Below are 24,415 nucleotides of genomic sequence, written 5' to 3' on the forward strand. Positions count from 1 at the left end.
TCTCCCTCTCCTTTCCTCTCTCTGAAATCAATAAAGATATATTTTTTTAAAAATTAAAAAAAAAAAAAAAAAAGAACTGGTGTCAAAATGTTTTCCTTTTTTGGATTAAAACTATTTTTTTCTGATTGAAAATAATACATATTCACTGATGTAATGAATATCATTACAGATGTTCAAGGAGAAGAAAGTAAAGATCAGGGATAATCTCCACACCAGATGTAATTACTATTAACATCTTGGTGTACATTTTTTCAGATGCTTTTCTATGCATGTAATATACATTCAAAAACAATGGCTCATAATATATTTACTATTTTAACCTACCTTTTATAATTATGAGTATCTTTCCATATATTTGTGTTTAATATGCACATATATGCAAGTATGAATGAATGTCACGTGTATGGCTAAATAATATTTCACTAGGTAATTATTATAAGTGGTTTAACTAATCTCTTATTTTTGGATATTTAAGGTGTTTCCAGTTTTATCACATTATAAATAATAGATCATTAAATCTTCTGTGCATACTTGTCCAACTGAATACTTCTACAAGTATTTCCCTAGAATAAATCTTAATGTAAGGCTATTAGGTCAAAGGGGTGAACAATTTTGTTGCTTATTTTGAGGATTTTGAATTAATCATCAAATTCTCCTTTAAAAAGAAAAAAAATATTAACACTCACATCTGCAAAAATATGAAAGAACCCATTTCCCATCATATCACCAACACTGTGCAGTAGCAGTCTTCTTAATCATGCTTACCTCTTTTGGGGGGGTACCTCATAATTATTTTAATTGGCATTTCTTGATTTTAAAAAGGGAAAACATTATCCCTGGGCTTTAATATATGATGCGAAAGAAATACAAAGAGTATAGGAGAAGTAAAAACAAACAATAATCGTGCAAAAGAAGATCACCATTATTGTAGGAAAAAAGGGGAAACTAGAAGTAATGATCACAGCTTTTGTATTATTTTTTTCTCATTAGGTTTGGCTACTTGGTAATTTTTATAAGGATTTTGAATGCACACCCTGTATCACACCCCCAATTAGTACCACTGCTGAGTGAGTGGAATATGCAAGTTATACTTAAATACATGGATTTTTTTTTTTGCTCTTGGACACACAATTATTTTAAGTTTTAGGACACGGCTCAAAGACAAATTCATCAAAAGGTCTCACAAAGGCTGATAAGTGTTTTGAATTTCCATTGCTCTAAGTTAGCGCTACTTAGATTTATGTACTTATGTTAATTTCCCAAATCCCACTGAGCCCTTTGAATGTGATATTAGTTTGCCTCATTGCTTTCCATGAGCCTGTAACAGCCTTCATTTGCCAGTTCTTGCATTCTTTTCTCTTTTTTCTCCTATTTCACTACCTTTGTGCAGGCAGCTGTCACTGTGTAAAGTCTAAGGTAGAAGCAGAAGACTTTTCTTCCTTCTGCTGAGAATGCTTGCTTTATTGAACAAAAGGACACTTGACCAAGAGCCATCCATAAAACCTACTCAGGTTCTTTGTCGGCAACCAAGGGAGCTGAGAGAAAACCCAGCCTCAGGCCCAGTGCTGGCAGCATAGGTCCTACCAGGGTACCCATTTCACAGATAAAGCATGAGATATTTAAGCAACCTATCCAAGTCACACCCCAAGATACAAATCCAGATCTGGTGGACACAGAGCCATTTTGTTACTGGACTCTTCCAGATAGTCACACAATTGTGTTTTGGGATCCTAAGAAATGACACCTGGGGTGACTAACATTTAGTTCTAGAGGCAGATGAAATTAAGCCCAGATATATCTGCAGATACCCCTTGACCTCTAACCTGCTGACCTTTTACTTACCCTGTATCTATGGACTAATATAATATTAAGATTATACACACTTGTACCATATGCAAGGTTCTAATTTGGGGGCAAGCATTTTGAGATTCTGTATGATTATAAGAATGGTGTATATTACATGTTCAATACATTGTCCTCAGTATCCTCACAGACATCATTCACTCATTCCACAAATATTTGTTGAGCACCTTCAATATGTCTCCTACTGTTACTGGGGATATAGCAGATCCAAGATCCCTATGCTCATAAGAACTACATTCTAGTTGGGGCAGATAATAAAAGAAAGAAATAAGTAAATATGAAAGCATATTAAATAGAAGTGCCAAAGAAGAAAATTAAAGCAGGGAAGGGGTACAGGAAGTGTTGGAGGCAGAGTCTGCAATTTTAGACTGAGTGGCTACAGGAGGTGACATCTGAGTGAAGTCCATAATAAATAAATAGGAATTGATGTCTTTGAATATGTTTTTAATCAAAAGCTCTTAGAAGGTAAAAAACACTATATGTTGTGACACATAGAGGTCAGAGGATTGTTGTCAACACTTGGTAAAGGTTTAGCAACACACTTAATGATATATATTCATGATATACAAAACATATTCATGATATATTAGTTCCAAAGAACTTGGGCTAATGTTCTCCGATAAAACACAGGACACCCAGTTACATTTGAATTCCAGGTAAACAATGCATAATATTTTAGTATAAGTTTTTTCAAATAATTTTCTTGGGACATACTTACACTAAAAAAAATTGTCATTTACATAAAATCCAAATTTAAGCAGGTATCCTGAATTTTCTTTTGCTAAATACAGCAACTCTAACTTGGACAAATCAGCACCTCAGCTCCTTCATCAGCAAAATAGAAATAAAGAGTCTTGCCAAACTGGGGGAAAAGGATTACATTTGTTCTTTCAAGCAAAACAAAATAAAAATATAAGACAATAGGAATTTTAAAGGATTAAATGAAGAGAGGCATACATGGTCAGAAATAAAACGCATACTTAGCAGGTGTTATACTACTGTTTATAATTTTGTACTTCTGAAAGCCAAATCCCTGAACCTGGAACTTCCCGCTTGAGAGAAAGGGTGATGATGATGACAGGCATCTGGATACTCCTTTCTGCAAGCTGTCTCTCCTTTGGGTGGGTTCACAAGGCAACTTGTGGGTTGAGTTACTTTTGAGTTACAGTTGTAGTACTTTAAAGACTGAATTAGGCCCTGGCCAGTGTGGCTCAGTTAGTTGGGTGTTGGCCCCTGCACCGAAAGGTTGCCGGTTCTTTTTCTTCCCTTCTTTCCTCTTCTCTCTCTTTCTCTCTATCAACGTGGTTCATAAATTCTTATTTTATTCAATACATTATATTCTTTCATCATCATTATTTACTCTGATACTCAAATTGCTCTCAATTTGGCACTGGCTTAATTTTAAAGGGTTGGGAGTAACAGACTTCAAAATGAATACTTCAGAAAAGAATGTATAATACTAATGACTACATCAAGAAAGGCAGATTCCTCGGAGATCACAACAATCATTCTCCCTATTACTACAATCAGTGAGTGCTTTTTATTTTATTTTATATTTCAATTTATCTTTAATGTTGAAAGTATTACAGATGTCCCCCTTTTTCCCCTCATTGATCCCCTCCCTCCCAAACACCCACCTCCCCCCTAGTCCTTTACCACACTATTGTCTGTGTCCATGGGTTATGCATATATGTATATAAGTGAGTGCTTTTTATGTGTCAGATAGGATGCCATGTACTTTGTGTTTAACTCATTTAACTTTCACGACCTGGTGAGATATTGTGCCATTTCTTCTTCTATATAAAGATGAGGAAACAAAGGCTGTGAGAAAGTAAGTAAGTTAATCAAGATCTTACTCTTAGTAGCAGCAGGTCTAGTGGACTCCAAGGCCTCTGCTCTCAACCACCAGGCAACCCTAACAATAGGTGTGGAAACCCTCAGGAGAGGATAAGGTCTGAGAAAGAAGGCTGCACTGTTGTTCCTTAAGGTAGCTGGGCATTCCAGGACCTCGAGGCATCTGAACTTTCCCATTTTTACAAGTGGGGCATTTGGAAACTGTCTCCAAGTCTGTCATCACTCTAAGAACCTCCCTAACCTGCTATGTGGCAACCATCCACCCCTTCCTGAAGTCCAGTGAGGAAGCATAAAGAAAGAGCTCATTTGTGCCAATGTCAGCTGACAGAATCCAGAAAGACGTGACTTGGCCAAGTTACCCAAGGCAGCATTCCCATGGGCCAAGACAAGTAAAAGCCAAATTCGGGAAGAGAGGAGAAAAGGAAGGGAACAATAGAGCAAGGACTGCTTCGAAATTCAGTATCTATTTGGTTCTATAGATCCTGGGTGAAGACAGGGCAGTAGCTTGACCCCCCCCATAGGCTAACAAACAAGGTCCTTCTTCCTGCTGCGAGACCACTGCCCCCACCACCACACTACCACTTTTAATACCAAATTTTAGATTTTATGTGAATGAGCTTAGGTGAAAGAGGTGTGTGGCACGCTGCTGAAACTAAGGCAGACAGTTGGATCTGAGAATAACATCTCTACCCTCCCAGGAGGAACAAACTAAAAATAAAAGACAACAAGGTGCTTCCTGCCAGCCAGTAAATCCAATAAGCAAAGAAGATGCCTCAACCTGGCGCTGGGCAGTTAACAGTCAGCCTGACTCCCTCCACCCGAGAGCGGCCATGTGGTTCTCAGAGCTAACAGCTGCCAAGCAGAACCCCTCAGATTAACCCATAGGTGGTGTTGAACCACTTCCCATTAAGATATTTGCAAAGCAAACAAAAATGATAGCCCCACTCTGAGCGCTGGGAGCCGGCCAGGAGCGCTGGCTGTTCTTGTTGACACAAAGAGGCCTCCAGGGAGGGTCTGAGCCGAGCAGGAAGGCCGCTCCCGCCGCCCTCCAGGCCGCGTTGATCTGAGGCCTAGAATCCTGGTATCAGGGACTGTTTATTATCTAATTTCCCAGTCACAGCAGTCACTAGAGCTCCGTTTCACCAGAGCTCTCTATTCCTCTCTCTTTCCCCGGCCTGACCTACACCATTCAGATGAAAAGAAAAAATTCCACCCTCCTCCTGTTTTGTCTACTCATCAAGGAGCCGAGCCTGAGAGGTTGTGAGATGCTCAGGGAGCGGCAGGGCCACTGCCAGAGCGTCTGTGCGAGCCTCGCCCAGGTTCCTCCTTAATTTAAAGTGACTGGGGCAATGCTAATGGGAAACACGCTGGCGAAGCTGCGTCCCACAGGTAGCAGCCAACTGCCATTTAATTCACAAAATAGACTTGAAACTGAAACACAGTTTTTTCCTTCTAAGCCAGAGAAGAATATGAAATATGGTTAATAAGGGTAGAAATGTACAAAGTTTCTTTTTTCAACCTCTAGGGTTATACTCTTGGTTTCTTTAAGTGTTCATAATGAAACACTTTTATATAGAATTTATTTTTACACACGTATTGTTTTCAGCTTGAGCAAATTTTCTTTTCTCAAGTTTCTTTTCTTTCAAAATAGCCTCAGTATGCAAAGGTATTTGCTCAAAAATTCATTCTGAGCCTGATGAGGATACAACAAAGTAATATCAGAGATGTGCTGAATTTTTAGGATTTCCTATACCCACAAAATGGGTCATGTTGGAAGGGAGCAAGGGATGGTGAAATGGTCAGGAGAATTGCCAGATTTTGTCATTCCCTGAAATTGTCCTTTAGATTAGAAACCAGAACTTTAAGAGATGTAGGTATTAATTGTGAAAGGGGGGCGATAGGGAGAGGTGGGGAGAGAGGGAGAGAGCTAAAGAGAGATAGAGATTTCTTCAGAAAATGTAGAGGCATTATTTTTTTAATAAAAAAAGAAGAAAGACACTTGACATTTAAAGTACAAAGATAAAGAGCAACTTTTTAGACTCCTGAATACATCACTGAGTATTTAGACGATGCTTATACAAATAAAATTAAATGTTGATGGACCCAAGTTCTCTGTAAATGTGCAAGTTTTCCAGAGAGAAAGTGAATCCAACCTTGTAGGTCAACTGGCAAAGCTTAAGCCCTTACTTGCTGATGCAGATGTGTTTAGGGATAGATTAACATAAGAACCAACATGTCTGTCCACAGGAGGGGTGGTGTCATAACTTCAGCTACGTATAAGATATGTTGGACATACCAAACTGTCCAAGTTGTTTTTGGAGACACTCCATCTTTGTCTGAGTCACCAGATACAAAAACACTGCCTTGAAGTGTGGATCTCATGGAGGGTGGGGTGGTCAGAGAACCCAGGTCAACATGTGTTCCAACATCATTTCTGATTAAGTTCACTACATGCTGGTTCCTAGCAACTGATCATTAAATTAAGATATTAACCACAGACAGCTATTGGCCAATAACTGAGCTTCTAAAAAAAAATAATAAACCACATAATTAAGCATCTCCCAAAACTTGGGATTTATTTTTGAGTTAGGAAGGTAGATCCATTACAGAAAACTGACACAGTGCTAATAACATCTCCCTTCACTTATTTTGTTAGCACTGTTGGCTTTTTGAGAAAGCCAGCTTCCTACTTTACCAAAAATTATTTATGTTCAGGTCAAACTCAAGATAAATAGGAAGTATTTTTTTAAAAGTATATCTTTATTGATTTCAGAGAGAGGAAGGGGGAGGGAGAGAGTCATCACTGATCGGCTGCCTCCTGCACCCCCTCCCCTCTGGGGATTGGGCCTGCAACCCGGGCATGTGCCCTGACTAGGAATCGAACTGCCATCCCCTGGATCCTAGGTCAATGCTCAACCGCTGAGCCACACCTGGCTGGGTGGAAGCATTTCTTGAGGATAAAGTAATTAAGTTTAGCTTTGGACCCAACAAAAATAAAAATTCAAGAAGCACATATTTATTCAACCATTCATCAATTACTTTTATTTTATACCTATTATGGCGAAAGATTCTAGACTTGATGAGCCATACAGAAATGAGTGACAGGTAGTTTCAGTCTTGAAGTTTACTATCTCACGTAGAATAACATGTAATAACAGCTAACATTTTTGCGTACTTACTATGTGCTAGGTAGTCTTCTAAAATTTTTCTGTGGTTTATTCTCACAACAGACATATGAGGTAGGTACCATTATTAGAAACATGCTTAACTTGCCCAAGGTCGTTGAGTTAACTGGATACAGATCTGGGCCTGGAAAAGAAGCAGTCTGGTTCCAGAGTCTGTAGCCTAGACTGTTTCTTCTACCTGCACGGTGGCCCTGCACACAACAGGCAGGAATCAAACTCAGATGCTGGTGCAGCCAGGCCATGAATTAAGTAGGCCAGTGAGTTGGTATCAGTGGAAAACAGCCTCTACTCAGTTCCAGCAGATTGCTGCTAATTACTCCAATTTTTCAAGAGCCATCAGATATATGAATTATTATATGAAATCTTTCTATTTTTATATGTTAAAAACGAATTAAGAATAAAAAATAGAACAGCCAAATAAAACATGTCTGCAGACTATATTCTACCCAGGGACTGTAGGTATACATCTTTTGGCTTAAAGGTCCAAAATATCTTGTGCTGCTTTTAAGGGCTCTCATATTCTGGCTCTCAACTGCCTTATTCTCTGCCTCACATCACTGCCACACTCCACCCTCAGGCTTCATCCCATTGGACACCTCGTCCTCCCCAGAGTCCCCTCCCCCTTACACATCTGCCTTTGGGCCATGTCCCACTCTATTTCTCCCACCTGGGATGCTCTTCTCCTGGCTCAAGTCTGTTTCAAGGCCCTGCAGGAGGTACCATATGGGTGAGACCTTGAAGGATGTGTAAACTATCAACAGGTAAAGAAAGAACTGGCAAGAGTATTCCATTCAGAAGGAACAGCATGAACAGATATACAGAAATAGGAAAACAAAAGACATGCTGAAAACCACCAAACAGTTCCAGATATTTTTTAAGAGGCCTCTGGTCCTTGGAATCTGGTCCTATAAAGAGAACACTGATTGCTGACATTCTTGACATCCACAATCCTTCTAAAAGGGTCCTTTGCATAAGGATCACTGATGATTTAAGGTTTGTTGAAATAGTTCAGATAAATATTTATGTACAGCCATAAGCAAATCCACAAGGAAAAATATAACTCAAAACAGATTGTTCCTTGAAGCTCCTTTCAACTGGTGATAAAGTTTCTGGCTTCAAAAAGGTTTTGAAAATAAATGTGACCAATTAATATTTTTAAAGTCTAGAAACTCTGAGAAGGCTCTAACAATCAAATAAGCTCTGAAAGTTGTCATTTGAGGGCGTGCCAGTGGAATCCTGGCCATATTGGCAATGGTGAGTCTTGGGCCCAAAGTCAACCTCAGATTTATCCCTGAGATAAGGGCGAGAAACACAGGAAAATAAAATTTGGCTCTCAAGTTAAATGCAGAGAGTGAGCATTGTTCAAAATGCCTAAGTGCTGGAATCTTCGATGTTCATTTTAGTCTACAGCTCTAGAGATAAGTCGAAGGAGTCTTGACTCTTTGTATCAGGTTAGCTTTACAGAAACATTTTAATTATTAGAATTTCTACTATTGTTGCTACCACTTCTATTACCACGACCAACAATAGCTCACCATCGTCCCTTATTGAGCATTTATTATGTCTCTAGAACTGTGCTAGTTCTTTCGCGTAGATTATCTCTAATTGTCACAATTATTTCCTTTTTGCAGGATACTAAAGTTCAGAAAGATAAAGGAACTTGCAAAAGTCTCCTAGTTTGTAAGTAGCTGAACAAGATTGAAACCCAGGTCTGTCACCAAAGCCTATCTGCTTTCTACCTGAAGGAGATAACACATACAGTGTCTACAGAATCATTAGCACTTTATTTAAAAAGGCCACCATCCCTACCAGGCTCCCACACTTGCTGCCTTCTTCCCTCTGGCTCCATACAGGTCCTCTGTGATGCACTAACTTGGCCACGGTGTAGGAAATATGCTGAAGGGCACTAGCGTCCAGGGGGAGTGAAAGTGGGAGGAAAAATTAGCATGGGAATTGAAGGGTGGGAGAGGGAACATCCTCCTGAAACTGATATGAAAGAAAAGTTTTGCTTAATCTTCTTAGCACACTGCCACATATTTCTGCAATGACCCCCCAGGCAGAGTATTTGTCAAGATATGTGGCAATCTGTACTTCACAGCCCACATGAAAATCTGGCCCACAGTCGGCCCTGATGGGAGGCTGTTCCTCTGGCTCATCAATTCTGAGGTCAGCCCAATTGGCACCAAGCCCCAGAGCAGCAAGGATGACACACGGGAGAAATATGTGCTCGTTTTCCCCTCTTGCGAGGTGCCAGCTCCCCTCAAGCTGCCTGAATCACGAAGGTCCCCATGACTCTCAGTCTGAATCCTCATTGAAGTAGCCCACAACGAAGCAGCTTCTGGGGTGTGTGTGTGTGTGTGCGTGTGTGTGTGTGTTTTACAGGCTGCTGGATAAAAACATCTGCATCGGCCTTATCAATCTCCTGCCTCCCTCATAGGGGCTTTATTTTTTACAGGACAACAGGTTAGCTGAGCTCCAGAATGTCAAATAAAAGCCTTGAGAGAGCTCTGCCATATGCAGGTCAAATTAAATTAAAGGGCATAATCCTCTCTATTGTATTTATCAGCATTAAAATGGAGGATTACCATCATGGGAACAAAGCCCCATGACATAAAAGAGTGTTTCCATTCTGTCATTCACTGCACAGGCTCGCACAGGAAGTAGAGCAGAGAAGTGCCACAGCAACCACTGATGTCTTTCAACCTGAGGCTTCCTTCTCCCTGCCAAGTCAACCCCACCCACCAGGCCCATGGGCTTTCTCCCAAGATTCGGTGTTGGAATTTCCCCCACCAATCACAGGGAGACAGTTTTATGCCAAAGAGGGTTTATTCTTTAGCTGGTTGTGATTTAAGATCTGCTGCAATGAAAGTTATAGAGAACATAGAGAGAACAGAAAAAGCAATGGGTTAAGTGCTTGGAGCCTGGAACTTATAGAGAGACATTAGAATGTACTGGTTAAAAGTCCAGGCTCTGGAGTCGGAAGGCCCGTGTTCAAATCCTGGCTCTGTCACTTTGAGTAACACTGGCAAGTTACTTGTAATCTCTAAATGTCAGAAATTATAAAATTTCTGTGCCTCTCCCATAGGGTTGTTATGAGGATTAAATAGGATAATGCATGTGAGGAAGCTTTTAAGGAATAGCAAATATTAGTTGTTGTTATTGTTGGAGACAGAAGATCTGGATTCAAACCCCAGACCTGCCATTTATTCTCTCTATGATACTGAGTGACCCCCAGACTAGCTGATTTGGCACAAAAGTAGGTAAACCTGACACCTCCAACCTAGCCCTGGACTCTGGGCCAGCATTTGGAAGCTACTCAATTAGCCTTCCCCTTGTCCACTTTACTAATCAGTAACCTGGAGTCAGTAATACCATCCCAAAGGCTGATGCGAGAATTATGTGAGATAACTGTGGGAAAAGACCTGTCATCACAATAAGTGTTGGATGAATCTGAATGATGACCTCAACATGTCCCCGTGGTCCTTCTTCTCAGCAATATTTCTCACCGTGTCTGTGTCTTCCTTATGAATTCCTCCCTCTGATTCTGCTTTCTCCTCCTTTTTCCCCAGACCCTATCTCCTGCCTCACTACCCCTTCAGGACTCTTCTGGCACACTTTGTTGGTTGCTTTCCCAGCCTCTTTATTCTTTGCCTACTTTCTCCTGCAGAAGCTGAAAATGCCCATGATCACATTTCCCAGACTCCCTTGCAGCTCCCCTGCAGAGTCACATCTGAAAATTCTGGCTAATGAGATGTGAGAGAAGTATGCTGGGGACTTCTGGGAAAGGTTTCCATCCTGACAAACAGAGAGACACTTCTGAGGAAAGCTCCCTTTCCGTCCACCTTTTCCTTCCTGCCATGTGAGGGAGTGATACTTAGCATTGCTTCAGCCACCTGGTGACCATAAGTAGGAGCATCGCTGATGTGCTGAGATGACAGAGCAAAGGGATAAAGAAACCTGTGTCCTTGATGACATCCCTGAGTGCCTGATCCGGCACTAGAACTTCTTTCTGTCTTCATACCTCTTATTTTGAGGAACCCTTTCATGTCTGTGGGGAGCTCAGTCACTTGGTGCTGTGAGCATCATCACTGGCATGTCCCAGCTCTCCTTGTTATGCCCATCATGCCCACTCCCAGGCAGCCTTCCTTTTAATCCCTGGGTTGATCCATGGGGCACTGAGGAGACCATCAAACACAGAGGGAAAGTGGGGTCCCAGCCCCTGAAGTAGGGAGGTCCTGACACACTATCTGATGAATTATTCTGGACCTTGTTGTTGCTGCCACCACCCCAAAATGGAGAAGGAAGAACATTTCTCTCATAAAAATCGGAGTTCTGCGACAGTTTCCAGAGGGGAGTGGGGCTTGGGGGACTGGGTGAAAAAGGTGAAGGGATTGAGAAGTACAGATTGGTAGTTACAAATTAGTCACGAGGATGTAAAATACAGCATAGGGAATATAGTAAATCATATTGTAATAACGATGTATGGTGCCAGGTGGGTACTGAAAATATCAGGGGGATCACTTTGTAAAGTATGTGACTCTCTAACCACAATGCTGTACACCTGAAACTAATACAAAATAATATTGAATGTAAATGGTAATTAAAAAATAAAAATGGAAAACCATCTGAGGTCTGAAGAGTGGCCTTGGAAGTCAGCTTGATAAACTCATTGCACGCACTGGAAACAGGAAGAAGGAAGACTCAGCCCTTGCCCTTGGGAAGCTGACTGGCTGGTATACAGTCAACCACAACACCAGGCACATGGGAAGAGCCACAGAGAGTGACTAACCCAAGAGTGGCCTGAAGACTCAGTCTGTGAGCTGTTACCACTCACAGTATCACAAGGAGCTTGTGCCAGACATAAACCAATTTATCACCAAGTACCTTGTTTAGTTCAGCTTTCGTTTTGAAGAAAACATTGGGTCGATTTACACTTAGACACAAGCTCATTGTTTTGTCTTGCCCTTTCAGTAGTGCTGTTAAAACATGCTATAAAGGTTCAAGAAGTTTTAAATGGAATTAAGGTCCTCATGGAGGAAAGGGGTATGACAATGTATCTTGGCAAAATAGGCAAGAGTTGAACAGAAAGGAATGGAAAGAAAGAACAGAGGTAGGTGCGTTGGTAGAACAATATAAAGTCTGACTCCACGTAGCCATAGCCAGAGGGTGCATCCAGGGTCATACAGGAGGTGAGTCTGAAGGACAAATTGGAGCAAGACAGGGAGAGACTTGATATAGCAGACTGAGATGTCTGAACCTCTATGGTCTAAAATGGGAAGCCATTAAAGTTCTTAGAAAAGTCAGAATATGCTCTAGGGCAATTGATCAGCCGTCAGAAATGAAAGCTGGTCTGTAAAGAGGAGAGAACAGAGAGAAAGGAAAGATAATGGCAGGCCTGGACCAAGAAAGAATGCTAAGAAAATGATTGAGGGTGGGGTTAAGTGAGAGGTAGGACTGTCAGGTTTGAAGGCCAGGATACAAGAAAGTGTTTGTGCCACTCACAGAAGAGGCAAAGTCGGGAGAAGATGTCTTGCTGGGGGGCTTTTCTGTGAGGGCCTGGGATGTAAATCGGGAATACATGGTCAACAGGCATTGGGTGTGAAAGTGTGGTGCTCAGAACAGAGACCTGAGAATCATGCTCACACAGCCAAGAGTTGATACGAGAATACACCTGTAAGAGAAGATATCATCCAGGTAGAAAGTCAGAAAGAAGAGAGTCAAGGACTTGAGAATTGCCTGCATTTTAGTGGTGAGTGGAAGAAATGGATGGAAACCAAGGCCGGCTTGGAAGAAGCGCCTGAAGACTGCAATATTGCAGACGCCCGTGTGAGAGTGTGGTCCAAGGAAAGCATGGCCTGCGAACTACATGCTGCAGAGTCTGATGAAGATGAGGCTCCAGTGACTGGGAGCTAAGCTTCCTGAGGACAGTTTTAGGGATGTGGTGAGGGCACAGGTCAGATTTCAGGATTAATGAAGGAGGAGTTGGTGAGGCAACTCGCCTGGATGCTTGTCTGAGGAAGTCTGATAGTAAAAGTAAGAAGAGGGAGGGACAGGACCAAGAGCAGGTTTTTGTTAGAATGGGCGAGGGATAAGCAAAAGGGAAAGAGGCAGCAGAGAGAGAGAGAGAGAGGGAGAGAGAGAGAGAGAGAGAGAGCAAGGGGTGGGCTAATTTATGGTGGCAGGGCCCGGAGGGCAGGAACACGACAGAGGGTTGCCCCGTGTGAGGAAGAGGACCTGTGGTCTTTTGAGATAGGAGCAAAGGGAGAAAAGACAAATGAATATAAGTTGAGATTCTAAAATGGAGGGAAGTTGCTCACAGAACTGTCCTGATAATTCTGAGTAAAGTTAGTCATCAGCTGGGGTTGAGGGGAGTCAGGCTGGGGCTGGAGCCATTTACCAGACTAGTTCACTGACTTGCCCAAGGTCAAACAGCTGGGAAACGTTACCATTAGGACCAAAACCTAAGTCTTCTACCTACCAAGTTCAGTGGTCTTTCTGCTGCAAAAGACATTCTAAACTTTGTTATCCTAATATGAGATGTTAGTCTATAATAGTTCCTCAAGCACCTTTAAAAAATGAGCTATTCTTACTTTTTAGAAAAGTAGTCTACTTTAACAGTAGTCCAACAATAATTTGAGACCACCAGAGAAGTATTGAGAATTAAATTTGTCAGGGCTCAAAAATATTAATTAGAAGTTTCAACAAATTAAGAATTATTTTTTAAATTACAAATCAAGACCACCTCTTTTTCCAAGTGAAAAAGTGCAAAGAACTTTCTAATGGCCTGTTTCGTTCTCCAAATTCTGGAGTAAACTTTTTAAAAAAATTGCTTTTTAAAGTGGGGGAAAGAGGGAGGGAGAGGGGAAGGGAGAGAAGGAGAGAAAGAAACATTAATCGGCTGCCTCCTACACACCCCCTACCAGGAATCAGGCCCAGAACTCAGGCATGTGCCCTGACCAGGAACTGAACCAGCCACCTCAGGGTGCATGGGATGACACTCAACCAACTGAGCCATGCTGGCCAGGGCTGGAGTAAACTTTTAGTGTTCCTACAATCAATTTGGGGGGAAACAAGAGAGGCAAGCTTTATTCTAGTTAGACCTTCTCTCTACCATGGTTCATTCCTTCCTGTAATTGCCTCCTCCTCCTGATGACATGTGTGATGGGGCCTGGAAACCTTTTCTGAGAGAAGGTAGGTTATGAGGCTTCCCTGAAGAACAGAGAGCCTGGGAGTCCCATGAATCTCTAGTGCTTGGTGTCACAGCCTGGAGGGCTTTACTTAACATGATTTGAGCCTACATTTAGCCAGGGTTCCTGCCCTCTACAGACCCGAGCAGCTCAGGTGTACTTGGAAAATAATGCACTATGGCCCTGGGCCAGCTCTGCTCTACTCATTTTGAATTACATTTAACTAAAACCGGTGCATAAATAGGAAATAATACTTCCTTTTTGCTTTAGCTTAAACCCAACTCGGGACTATTGTCATTTTCGGCTAGCCAATTCTTTGTTGTACGAGGTTGTCCTCTGTATTATAGGAAATGTAGCAGTATCCCTGGTTTCTACCCACTGGATTCCATTAGCACAATTCCTCCTCCTAAAGTTGTCACAACAAAAATGTCTTCAGAAATTGCCAAAATCCAGGAGAGAGGGGTAAAATTGTCCCCAGTTGAGAACGACTGCTTTAACCTAATGAGGCCAAGTACAAGTTTTACCACGAAGAGAATCCAAGTGGCAGCACTGTGTTCAGATTACCCTGTAGAATAAAGACTTCTGCCGACATGGTAATGACCTCTAACATGGGAGATTCTGATAGGAGATACTTCTGGTTCCATTCTCTCCAACTCACCAAAAGTCCCTGAGTTTGAGACTGAGAAATTTTATAGATAAGACTCACCGATTTCCCCCCCAAAATACATTTCTTCACTTATTTCAGAGAGAGGAAAGGAGAGGGAGAGAGAGACGGAAACATCAATGATGAGAGTCATTGACAGGCTGCCTCCTGCACGCCCCCTACTAGGGATGGAGCCCACAGCCCAGCCACGTGCCCTGACTGGGAATCGAGCAGCAACCTCCTGGCTCATGGTTTGACACTCAACTACTGAGCCACACCGGCTGGGCCAAGACTCACCGATTTTTCTCAGCAACAGAAGGAGAGTTGCTTGAAGTCTCTGCATGGCCATTGTTGGATTCAGCTTGTGGACTGCTTTTGCGATCTACAAAGCCCCTCAAAACTGAGAGAAAACAAACAAATACTTAGGCACCTAAGCATACATTCAGAAATAGGCATTACAGTGCCACCCATGCTCTCTGCAGCACCTCTCTTCCTGCCCTCATGCTGCTCCTTGGCTTTCCGCAGCCTTCCTTTAGAACTCATCGTCAAAACTGACCTGTTCTGTGATGGCAGGCCTCGCTCGGATAAATGACTCATGCTTAAAGGAAAACAAGCTGCCTCTGTCCGGCAGCAGTAGACAGATAGAGGCCCCAGGTGAAGGAGACAGATGGTAACAGCGGCATCGTGTAGTTGCTGGAGCAGCCCTGAACTGGACAGAGTCAGTAGACCAGCTTCTAGTCCTGGCTGGGCTGGGCAGGGCTGCCTGCTGAGCAGCATAGTAGGTCAAGGAACAGGGAGGTTCCCCGCTCCTGGAGATTCTAAAACATTTGTTTGGCCCAAGCTTACTTGAAATACTATGGTAAGCAACATAAAAGGAAGAAATGGCATAAAAAGAAAAGAGAAGCCCACAAGTGGGTCACAAATATCTTTGTTTCCTTATTAAGAAGGAAAATTGACACAAATAATTTTTTAAAAATTGATTCCAGAGAGAGGAAGAAAGAGAGAGAAAAAAACATTGATAGGTTGTCTCCCACACGTGCTCCAACCTGGGATCGAACCTGCAACCTGAGTATGTGCCCTGACCAGGAATTGAACCTGCCACTTTTGGTGTACAAGATGATGCTCCAACCAACTGAGCCACACTAGCTCTGGCAACACAAATAATTTTTAACCTTGTTCTCTGGCCCATTTCAGCAGCAGCAAGGTCCACCACTCACTGATTAAAGCCCAAATAGTGCCAACTGTGTGAAAAGCCAGGATTGCTTTTGTGTGCACCTATTTTGAGATCCTCAGTATAAAAAGGAGCAATAGCAGTTTAACAGCAATTCGTAGAGGAAAAGGCATAAAGCAGAGCCAGGAAAGACCTCCGTTCCCCTTTTGGTTTGGGACTCTCCTTAGGAAGGTGCCATGTCCGCCACCAGAAGGAGAAGAGGTATCAACGCCTGTACTTGGAGCTTAGCAAATGCCCCTGGTTACTCTGCCTGGGTTTCCAATAAAAATGCACAGAATTTCTGTTCATGTAACTGAAGGGAAAACTTATTCCATGTTGCTTACTCATTTACACTTCAGTCATCAAAATATTGATTCTTAAGAGTAATTTGAAGTATAAAACCAAACAGAAACTTAGAGATTATCCTTAATAAAGCTTAGCTGACGTCTGTTCCTCTATCCCCAAGCTTTGCTGGAAGAGCAGGGAGAAGGATTTGAGTCAGAGTAAAGAGATAAACTTAAATAAAAAGGAAGTAATCATTATGCTGCACACCTGAAATTTAATATAATGTTATATGTCAATTATGCCTCAATTTTTTTTAAAGGGTAAAAATAGATAAGTAAAAAATAAGGAGGTTATCAAACTTGTTAAGTACTTGAAATACATCCTGGTGACAGTTGGAATCATCTGGTATCTCTGGTAGATTGTTAAATAAGGAGATTGGAGAAATGGAGATATGGAAAAAACCAGAAAAGTCAAATAGGGCGACTCATTTTAAGTGACTATGGCAAGTTAAAGGAATTAAACCAGTGACATGGCTGAAACAAATGATGAGCTTAAATTGCAGAAATGTTCACAAAATAGCAGACTTGAGGTGTGTGCAGGTGTGACAACAGAGGATTCTCCAGGCACAGGCCTCTCCCCTCTTCAGGGAAGTGTCCCTAAGTGTCTGGTTTAATGAAATACAGCAATATTGGAAGGGATTACTCTGGAGAAGATGGATCCTTCCAAAGTGAGCCTGAGCTCTACAAGCCATTCATTTTCCCAGGAAAATTGAGCCAATTCTTTACTGGACTATTTTGAAATAAGATGAAAAAGCATTTGTCTATCAGGAGAGAAAGAAAAATTAAAAAAACAACAGAGCAGGTGCTGTAAACTCAAATGCCTTTGGGCCACCCAGGTAACATAAATGTGTGTGGTGTCATGTAAAGAGTGTGGGAGTGGTGGGGTTTGTGGTGAACCAAGAATGTACACCCAATCTAAAAACATTTAGGTTCAAAGATTTTTAGAAAGGCAACACTGTCTGGCCAAACAAGACACATCTGCGTGCTGATTACAACAGTAGGACCTTATTTGTGGCTTCTGCCAGGGAGAATGGGTCTAGATCATAGATCAGTAACAGCTAGACATCTTTTTTTTGAAAGTGGAAAGTATCTCATTGTCTCTACCTCCAGGTCTCCTCAAGTTCAAGACATACTGCTGCTCCTCGCATCTCCCCTTCTCTTTTTCTCCCACTCCCTAACCTTCTTGGCCCCCAGGAAAGTTCCAGTTCTGTATTTCCTTAAAACATAGTCTGGGTGACAAGTTACAAAAGAGCTGGAAGTACCCAGGGCCTCATTGCTCGGCCTGGTAGATAAACTATTGCTGCAACTGTACCATAAAATCCAGCCATGGCAACTCATCCTCACTTTTTCTAAAATGGTAGCATTGGTATTAAAGGTTGTGTTTAAGAAATCATAGCTCTTCTTCAAGCAGAAGTCCAGGGACCTGCAAACTACCAAAAGGGAAGATTCCAATATTTTTTTAAATGTTTGAAAACTACTGATTAGTCCAATTCTCTCATTTTACAATGATGTTAATTAATGGAAGGCTTAGACCAGATACCTAAGTTATAATTTCTTGTCCACAGTCCTCCCTCCCCCATGAATGTTCTCAATTAGTTTGAGGTCTATGTACAATGTCAGAATCATAAATCTTAAGGTAAATCAGATAGAAACATGTCAGGTGAGCTCCAAGAGGGCCAGCTGAAAGGAGGCAGTCAGTAGCTTATCTCTGTCTACTCTCTCCCCTTCTGTGAAATCACCTTTCAGGGTCCCCTGCAAGGCTGCCTTGGAATTTAATCAGCTGTTCCCTATAGAAAAAAAGAGTGGCAGACAGAAGGGCCCATCAGATGATCATTTCCAGTTCTGGAACCTTCTCTGGAATGTCACTGAATTCAGGGACATCCCAGACTTCTAATGATCTCACCTTTGTGCTCACCAGGCTCACTGCAGTCTTGAACCTGGGTAGTTCCCCTGGTGCCCCTTGTGACAACAAGGTGTGGATCACTGCTTTGGTTTGAAGGGTGCCCTGTGGAATGAAACAAAGGAGAAACTTCTCAACTTTATGTTCCCATACCTAGATAAGATACCAAACTGGGTGATACAACTTGGCTAGGGAAATCCACATTTGTCTTATGGTTCGAGGCTCTAGGATGATGAATCTCAACAGATTTGGTGTTTGCTTTTAAGATTTATTACAGTGTGGTTGGAAGGGGCATAATGGTAGAGACAAGAGAATTAACAACTGTCCTGGCTGGACTCCCTCCTAGGTTGGTGATGTTGAGTAATTTGGGAACCTCTCTGTCTCACTGATCACTTTAGTCAAATAGGGAGCTTGGTGACAGAGGTCATGAGTGCACCAGGCCAGGGCTGCTGATCTGACAAATGGATGGCTTTCCTATTGCCTTTTCTGTGGCTGCCACCAGGGAACTAGGGAAGTAAAAAGAGGAGCAAGGTCTCCTTCTCCCCACATCTGTGCCTTCAGGCATGCCTTTCCCTTCCTTTCCTCTTGCAGCCCTGTTCACACACATTGTGGGTTGACAACGAGTTATGCTGTCACAGAGAAGACAGGTCACACACTCTACTCAGTTGAGGAATATCACAATGGCAGCTTTTTATCATCTAGTGAGCTTAGTTCATGTGGATAAACACCTAAATATTTCTCTACCAAAACAGCCAATGGCTTGAGTAAAAAAATACCGAAGGTTTTATCCCAGGTATTATATCTCTCCTTCCATTCTCCATGACCCTCAAGGTCAAGTTGGGTTGAAGATGTTCCAACATTTCAGACTACCTTGGGTATCGGGAGAGGGCAGGTTCTTTGCAAGTGGGTCCCTTGGCTTTAGAAAAAACCATACTGGCAGCAGGACCCCTCCTTCCTACAGAGGAGATATTCTTTAGGCTGTGCCCTGAGGCAGTCAACTCTAACTCTGTCCCACCCCCTTTCTCTAAAGCTTGCTCCCTCTTGTCCTAAATCTCCCTTCTGCCTCTGGCTGTTGCCAATTCTGCCAGCATTACTTCTGGAGACACCATACTAGAATATTTGGGATCTCTGAACTTTTCCCTTTTTTATTTCCTCGAATGAGATTTTTTTCATCCTGTCCCTCACCGTCCTTCTGGGTGACTCTCCTACCTCAGATATCACTTTTCCGCACCCAACCTGGTGGTGCCATGTCTTTCCATTCCTTTAAGGTGGCCCAGGAAGCGTTCCCATGTTAAGTAATGCCAGCTGCTTCAGACTACTCTTAACGAGGCATGGTCCCTACCCTCGTGGAGCTTGATTCTAACACAGAAAAACTAAAAAGAGATAACAGATGGGAAAGCACCATGAAATTTTAAGGTGATGAACTGGGTAGACTGGTGTTCCCTCAAAATTCTTATCTATCTGGAACCTCAGAAAGTGACCTTAGTTGGAAATAGGGTCTTTGTTGATGTAATTAGTTTAAGATAAGGTCATACATACTGGGTTAAGGTGGATCTTAAATCCAAAGATTAGTGTCCTTATAAGAAGTCCATGTGAAGACACAGAGGGACACGGGGAAAATGCATGTGACAAAGGAAGCTGAGAATGGAGTGATGGATCTATAAGCCAAGGAATGCCGAGCACTGCAGGGAACAACCAGAAGCTAGGAGAGACAGATAAGGAAAGAATTCTCTCTCAGAGCCTCCAGTAGAAACCAGCCTTACTGACACCTTGATTTTGGAATTCTAGCCTCCTGAACTGTGAGAGAATAAATTTCTGTTGTTTTAATCTATGAAGTTTGGGGTAATTTGTTATGGTAGCCATAGAAAACTAATATGAGGAAGGGGAGCTGACAGATATTAAGGACTGAAATAGAAAATAAGAAAAAGATCAGGTACGTGTGTTCAGCTTGACCTGGTAGACGGGTGGGAGGGGGGAAGGATTAGGATCAGGATCTAGGGAAATATCCATTATTTTTATTTAACAAACACAAATATATGAATAATTAGACTCCATGCTTTTTCCTAAGCCCTTTACAAGAATGAACTCATCCAATCCTCATAGTAACTCTAAAAGGTGGAAACCACTATTATTCCCATTTTATAGTTGAGGAAACAGAGGCACAGGGAAGTTGAACGACTTGCCCAGGAGTTATACACAGCTGGAGAGTGGCAGAGCCAAGGTTCAAACCCAAGTAGTTTTGCCCTAAAATTTGAATTCCTAAATATTACATGGTACGTCCCCACTTATTTAAACATTTAAAAATCATTAACCCCTACTCTTTGAGTTTTTCCTTTGTAAATGAAAGTAAGAATCCAGACTTTTCTCTCGCGTGCCTGGGCTGCTGCAGGAGGAGGCCCTGCCTGGCCTGGCCTGGCAGGAGGTGACCCACCAGAGGACAGACCCAGCACTGTCTCCCGCTGGGGCATTGTCTGGGTAGATTTCCTGGTTAAAGATCTAGGCTGGGTAAGCTTTCCTGCCCTCATAATGGACCTGGCAAAGGGAGCCCACTGTACCTGGCAGAGAAGGCGCATACAGATGAGGCACAAAAGCCCAGCCTTACCCTGCTCACTGCTGCCGGTAGATCGCACAAGGAGCCAGTGTGGTTTCTGGCTGGAGTGACAGTTGGTCAGCAGCCATCTTATCAGAACATAAAGTGGCCAACTTGTGGGAGGTCCAACGGGCAAACACAGCATTGCAAAAGTAACATTTTCCTTAAAGAATAGAATCTCATTGACATATTTTCCCCCTACAGCTGCATCAGAAATCCTGGCTCCCACACAAAACAAATCTAGTAATTTCAGGCCTGCGAGAGCATTTTTGCACTTTGATTCTCCAGTACTTAACTCCAGTCATTATCCCAGCCAAACTTTGACTGAGTTCAAAGAAAGCCTTGCGAGGTAATTGCTTTCTCTAACTTGGGAGCTGAGGAGGGAGGGTTGGCCTTATCCTCGAGATCAGCTTCTCGCCCCATCTGGGACGTGCTCTGGGGGCATTCCCTTCCCCCAAGCAGCGGGACACTGCCGCTCTCCTCTCCCGCCTCCAGTCAGCCTAAGGGTGGCCTATTTCTTGTCATTTATGCCCTGCCCGCTTCTAAAGGGACGGGGGCTTGTGGACTGTTGGCTTCTTGCGGCTGTTAACTGGCCCTAGGCCAGTCCTCCTTTCAAGGCTCAGGTTGGTGCGCTGGTCCCGGTTCCGCTCGAGACTCCCCCCACCCCACCACCTTTTTCAAGACTTTACTTTTTTAGAGCAGTTTTAGGTTCACAACGAAAACTGAGGGGAAGGTACAGAGGTTTCCCATATACCCTCTGCCCCACATACGCACAGCCTCCCTCCCCCATGATCAACATCTCCCCCCAGAGGGGTACATTCTTTACAGCTGATGAACCTATGCTGACACATCATAATTACCCAACGTCCATAGTTTACATTAATGTTCACTCTCGGTGTGCATTCTACGGGTTTGCACAAATGGATAATGGCATTTATCCATCATTGTGGTATCAGACAGAGTATTTTCACTACCCCTAAATCCTCTCCTCTCCACCTGCTCATCCTTCCCTCCCTTCTAACCCCTGAAAACCACTGATCTTTTTACTGTCTCCATGGTTTTGTCTTTTCCAGAAGGTCATATAGTTGGAATCACACAGTATGTAGCCTTTTCAGATTGGCTTCTTTCACTTAGTAATATCTATTTAAGGTTCCTTCGGATCTTTTCATGGCTTGGTAATTCATTTCTTTTCAGCACTGAATAATATTCCACTGTCTGGATGTACCACAATTTATTGATCCATTCCCCTGCTGAAGGGCACCTTGGTAGCTTCCAAATTTTGGCAATTATAAATAAAGGTGCCTGAGACATCTGTGTGCAGGTTTCTGTGTGGACAAAAGTTTTCAACTCCTTTGGGTAAACACCAAGAAGAGCAATTACTGGATCATATGGTAAGAGTATGTTTCGTTTTCTAAGAAACTGCTGCACTCTCTTTCAAAGTGGCTGTGCCATTTCGCATCCCCACCAGCAGTGGATGAGAATTCCTCCTGCTTCACATCGTCACTAGCATTTAGTGCTGTCAGTGTTCCAGCGTTTGGCCATTCTACTAGGGGTCATAATAGTATCTCGTGGCTTTAATTTGCATTTGCTTGATAGCACATAATGTGGAATATCAGGCTGTTCCACTTAGAAGGAAAAAAAATCAATTTTTATGTTGTTTTATGACTGCCCTGAAAGCATCTAGCAGAGTGTTCTGCCCAGACAGGATGCTCAGAAAATGTTTTGGGGGAAGGACAGCCGATTAGGAGTTGGGCAGTCGGGGCTGCAGGGAGGCTTCTTAGCCTCCATCTACAGAATGGGGTAAGATTCCTAACCTAGTTCTCAAGGTTACTGTGGTAATTATAGGAATAAGGTGAGTGAAAGTGCTCTGTATAAACCATAAGTTGCTCACACAGTTCTGGTTTTTATAAAGCAAAGTTATTTATTTTTCTGTAAGTTTTTCTGAAAAAGAGACAGGTATACATGTTTATAGCTCATGATCACCAAGAACTGGAAACAAATGTCCTTTAACTGGTAAATGGACAAGACTGTGGTACATCCATTCATTAGAATTCTGCTCAGCAATGAAAAAGAATAAACTGATAAGTGCAACAACACTGATGAATCTCAAAAGCATTATGCTAAGTAAAAGAAGCCAGACTGAAAGGTCTCCATACCGTATGACTCCATTTATATGACATTTTGGAAAGGCAAAATTATAGGGATAGAAAACCCATAAGTGGACGCTAGGAGCTGAGGGTGGAGGAGGAGGGATGAACGACAAAAGGGCATGAGAGAGCTTTTCAGAAATGTTCTTGATTGTGGAGGGGGTTACCTGGCTGTATGTGTTCATCCAATTTTATCAAACTGAGTTTTACTATATATAAACAATACCTCTATAAATCTGACTTGTAAAAATATAAAAGGATAGGCTTCCTTCTCCTCAAACTGGATTGAGGCTGGAAAGCAGGATCCAATTGCTTCTAACCCACTAGCAGGAAAGAGTCTGTGGGGAGAGCCTTGCTGTGGATGAGGGACCCTTCACAGCCATTTGCATCATTGACCATAGCTGGTTTTGACACTAAGCACTTGGCTCAAAGTCTGTGAAATTAGCAGGATCTGGTTGCTTATACATCTCAACCGTCACAACTTTATTGAGGAGAATGGCTACCAGCTGTCACCTCTGCCTCCGCCTCTGTGCTTGGTGATTCAGACGTCATGGCCACAGCAAATCAAGCCGTGATCCTGCTATGGCTCTTCGTGTTGGGGTTTGAACTACTGGCCAAAATGCTGTCGCTCAGCTGTTATGCTGCCAATCACCCGTCACTGTGGGTTAAACATGATAGGCACACCAAGGTCTTCCAACTGTTTAGACATCCGAAAGAGGACTTGCTTTCCACATGAGCAGGCAGAAAACCTGGGTGATATTTAACTCTTGGATTTTAGAAGTTCTGACTATGTGGAAGCGGTAAGGAAGGGACTTGCTATTTTACAGAACAAGTTGCAGAAGGGCCTCAAACAAGTGAGTGGGAAAAGTGATGTCAGCAGCATATCACCTAAGTCTTAAGAATTCTGAAGTCACTGAAAAATTTATCTGCACAAATGAATCAAGTTCTCAGCACAAGGAATACAGCTCTTCACAAAAAACAAAAACAAAACTACCTGAAATCTTTTACAGACTGTTATTGTACCTGAAATTTTTCCTGTCAAATAAGCATAAGTTAAAATTTGGAAAATTCTCTTTTATGAAGATTTTAATGTTACTGTATTTGAAATTTGGCAGGTAATGGTTTTTTTTCTCTGAAAATGAGAGAAATAGTTTCATCTTTTTGAAGTTATAACATTATTATGCTCACCCTAGAAGACTGATTTTTTCCCTGGTTAAGTACACATTTAGAAAGGCAGTACAGAAAAGGAACTGACAGTTAGTTACTGCCTACTCTGTGTGAGTGCTGTGCAGGATGCTTTGCATATCTCTTCTGCTATTATCTTCAAAATTAGTCCTGAGAATTAGGCTTTAATGAGTCCCATTTTATAGATGAGGAAACAGGCTCAGAAGTCAACTAATTTTTCCTAAACCATATGACAAATGGTGGCATAGCCAGGATTTAAAGTCCATTGTTTTGACTGCAAAGTCCGTGCTTAGGATGGTAAATAAAA

At 42.3% G+C, this 24,415-nt stretch overlaps 1 protein-coding gene across 1 annotated transcript in view; it reads right to left on the reverse strand.

Moving 5' to 3' along the window:
• MYO3B (myosin IIIB) overlaps positions 1-24,415 on the reverse strand; it is a gene marked incomplete at its 5' end in the record, with an annotated part of 324,483 nt that overhangs the window by 82,695 nt on the left and 217,373 nt on the right. The window contains 2 exons of the mRNA XM_081142170.1: positions 15,030-15,132; positions 18,190-18,291. Of these exons, the coding sequence (XP_080998296.1) occupies positions 15,030-15,132; positions 18,190-18,291 (205 nt within the window). The remainder of the gene's footprint in view (positions 1-15,029; positions 15,133-18,189; positions 18,292-24,415) is intronic.

Source organism: Miniopterus schreibersii (genome assembly GCF_964146895.1).
Source record: "Miniopterus schreibersii genome assembly, chromosome: 7".
Lineage (NCBI taxonomy): Eukaryota > Metazoa > Chordata > Mammalia > Chiroptera > Miniopteridae > Miniopterus > Miniopterus schreibersii.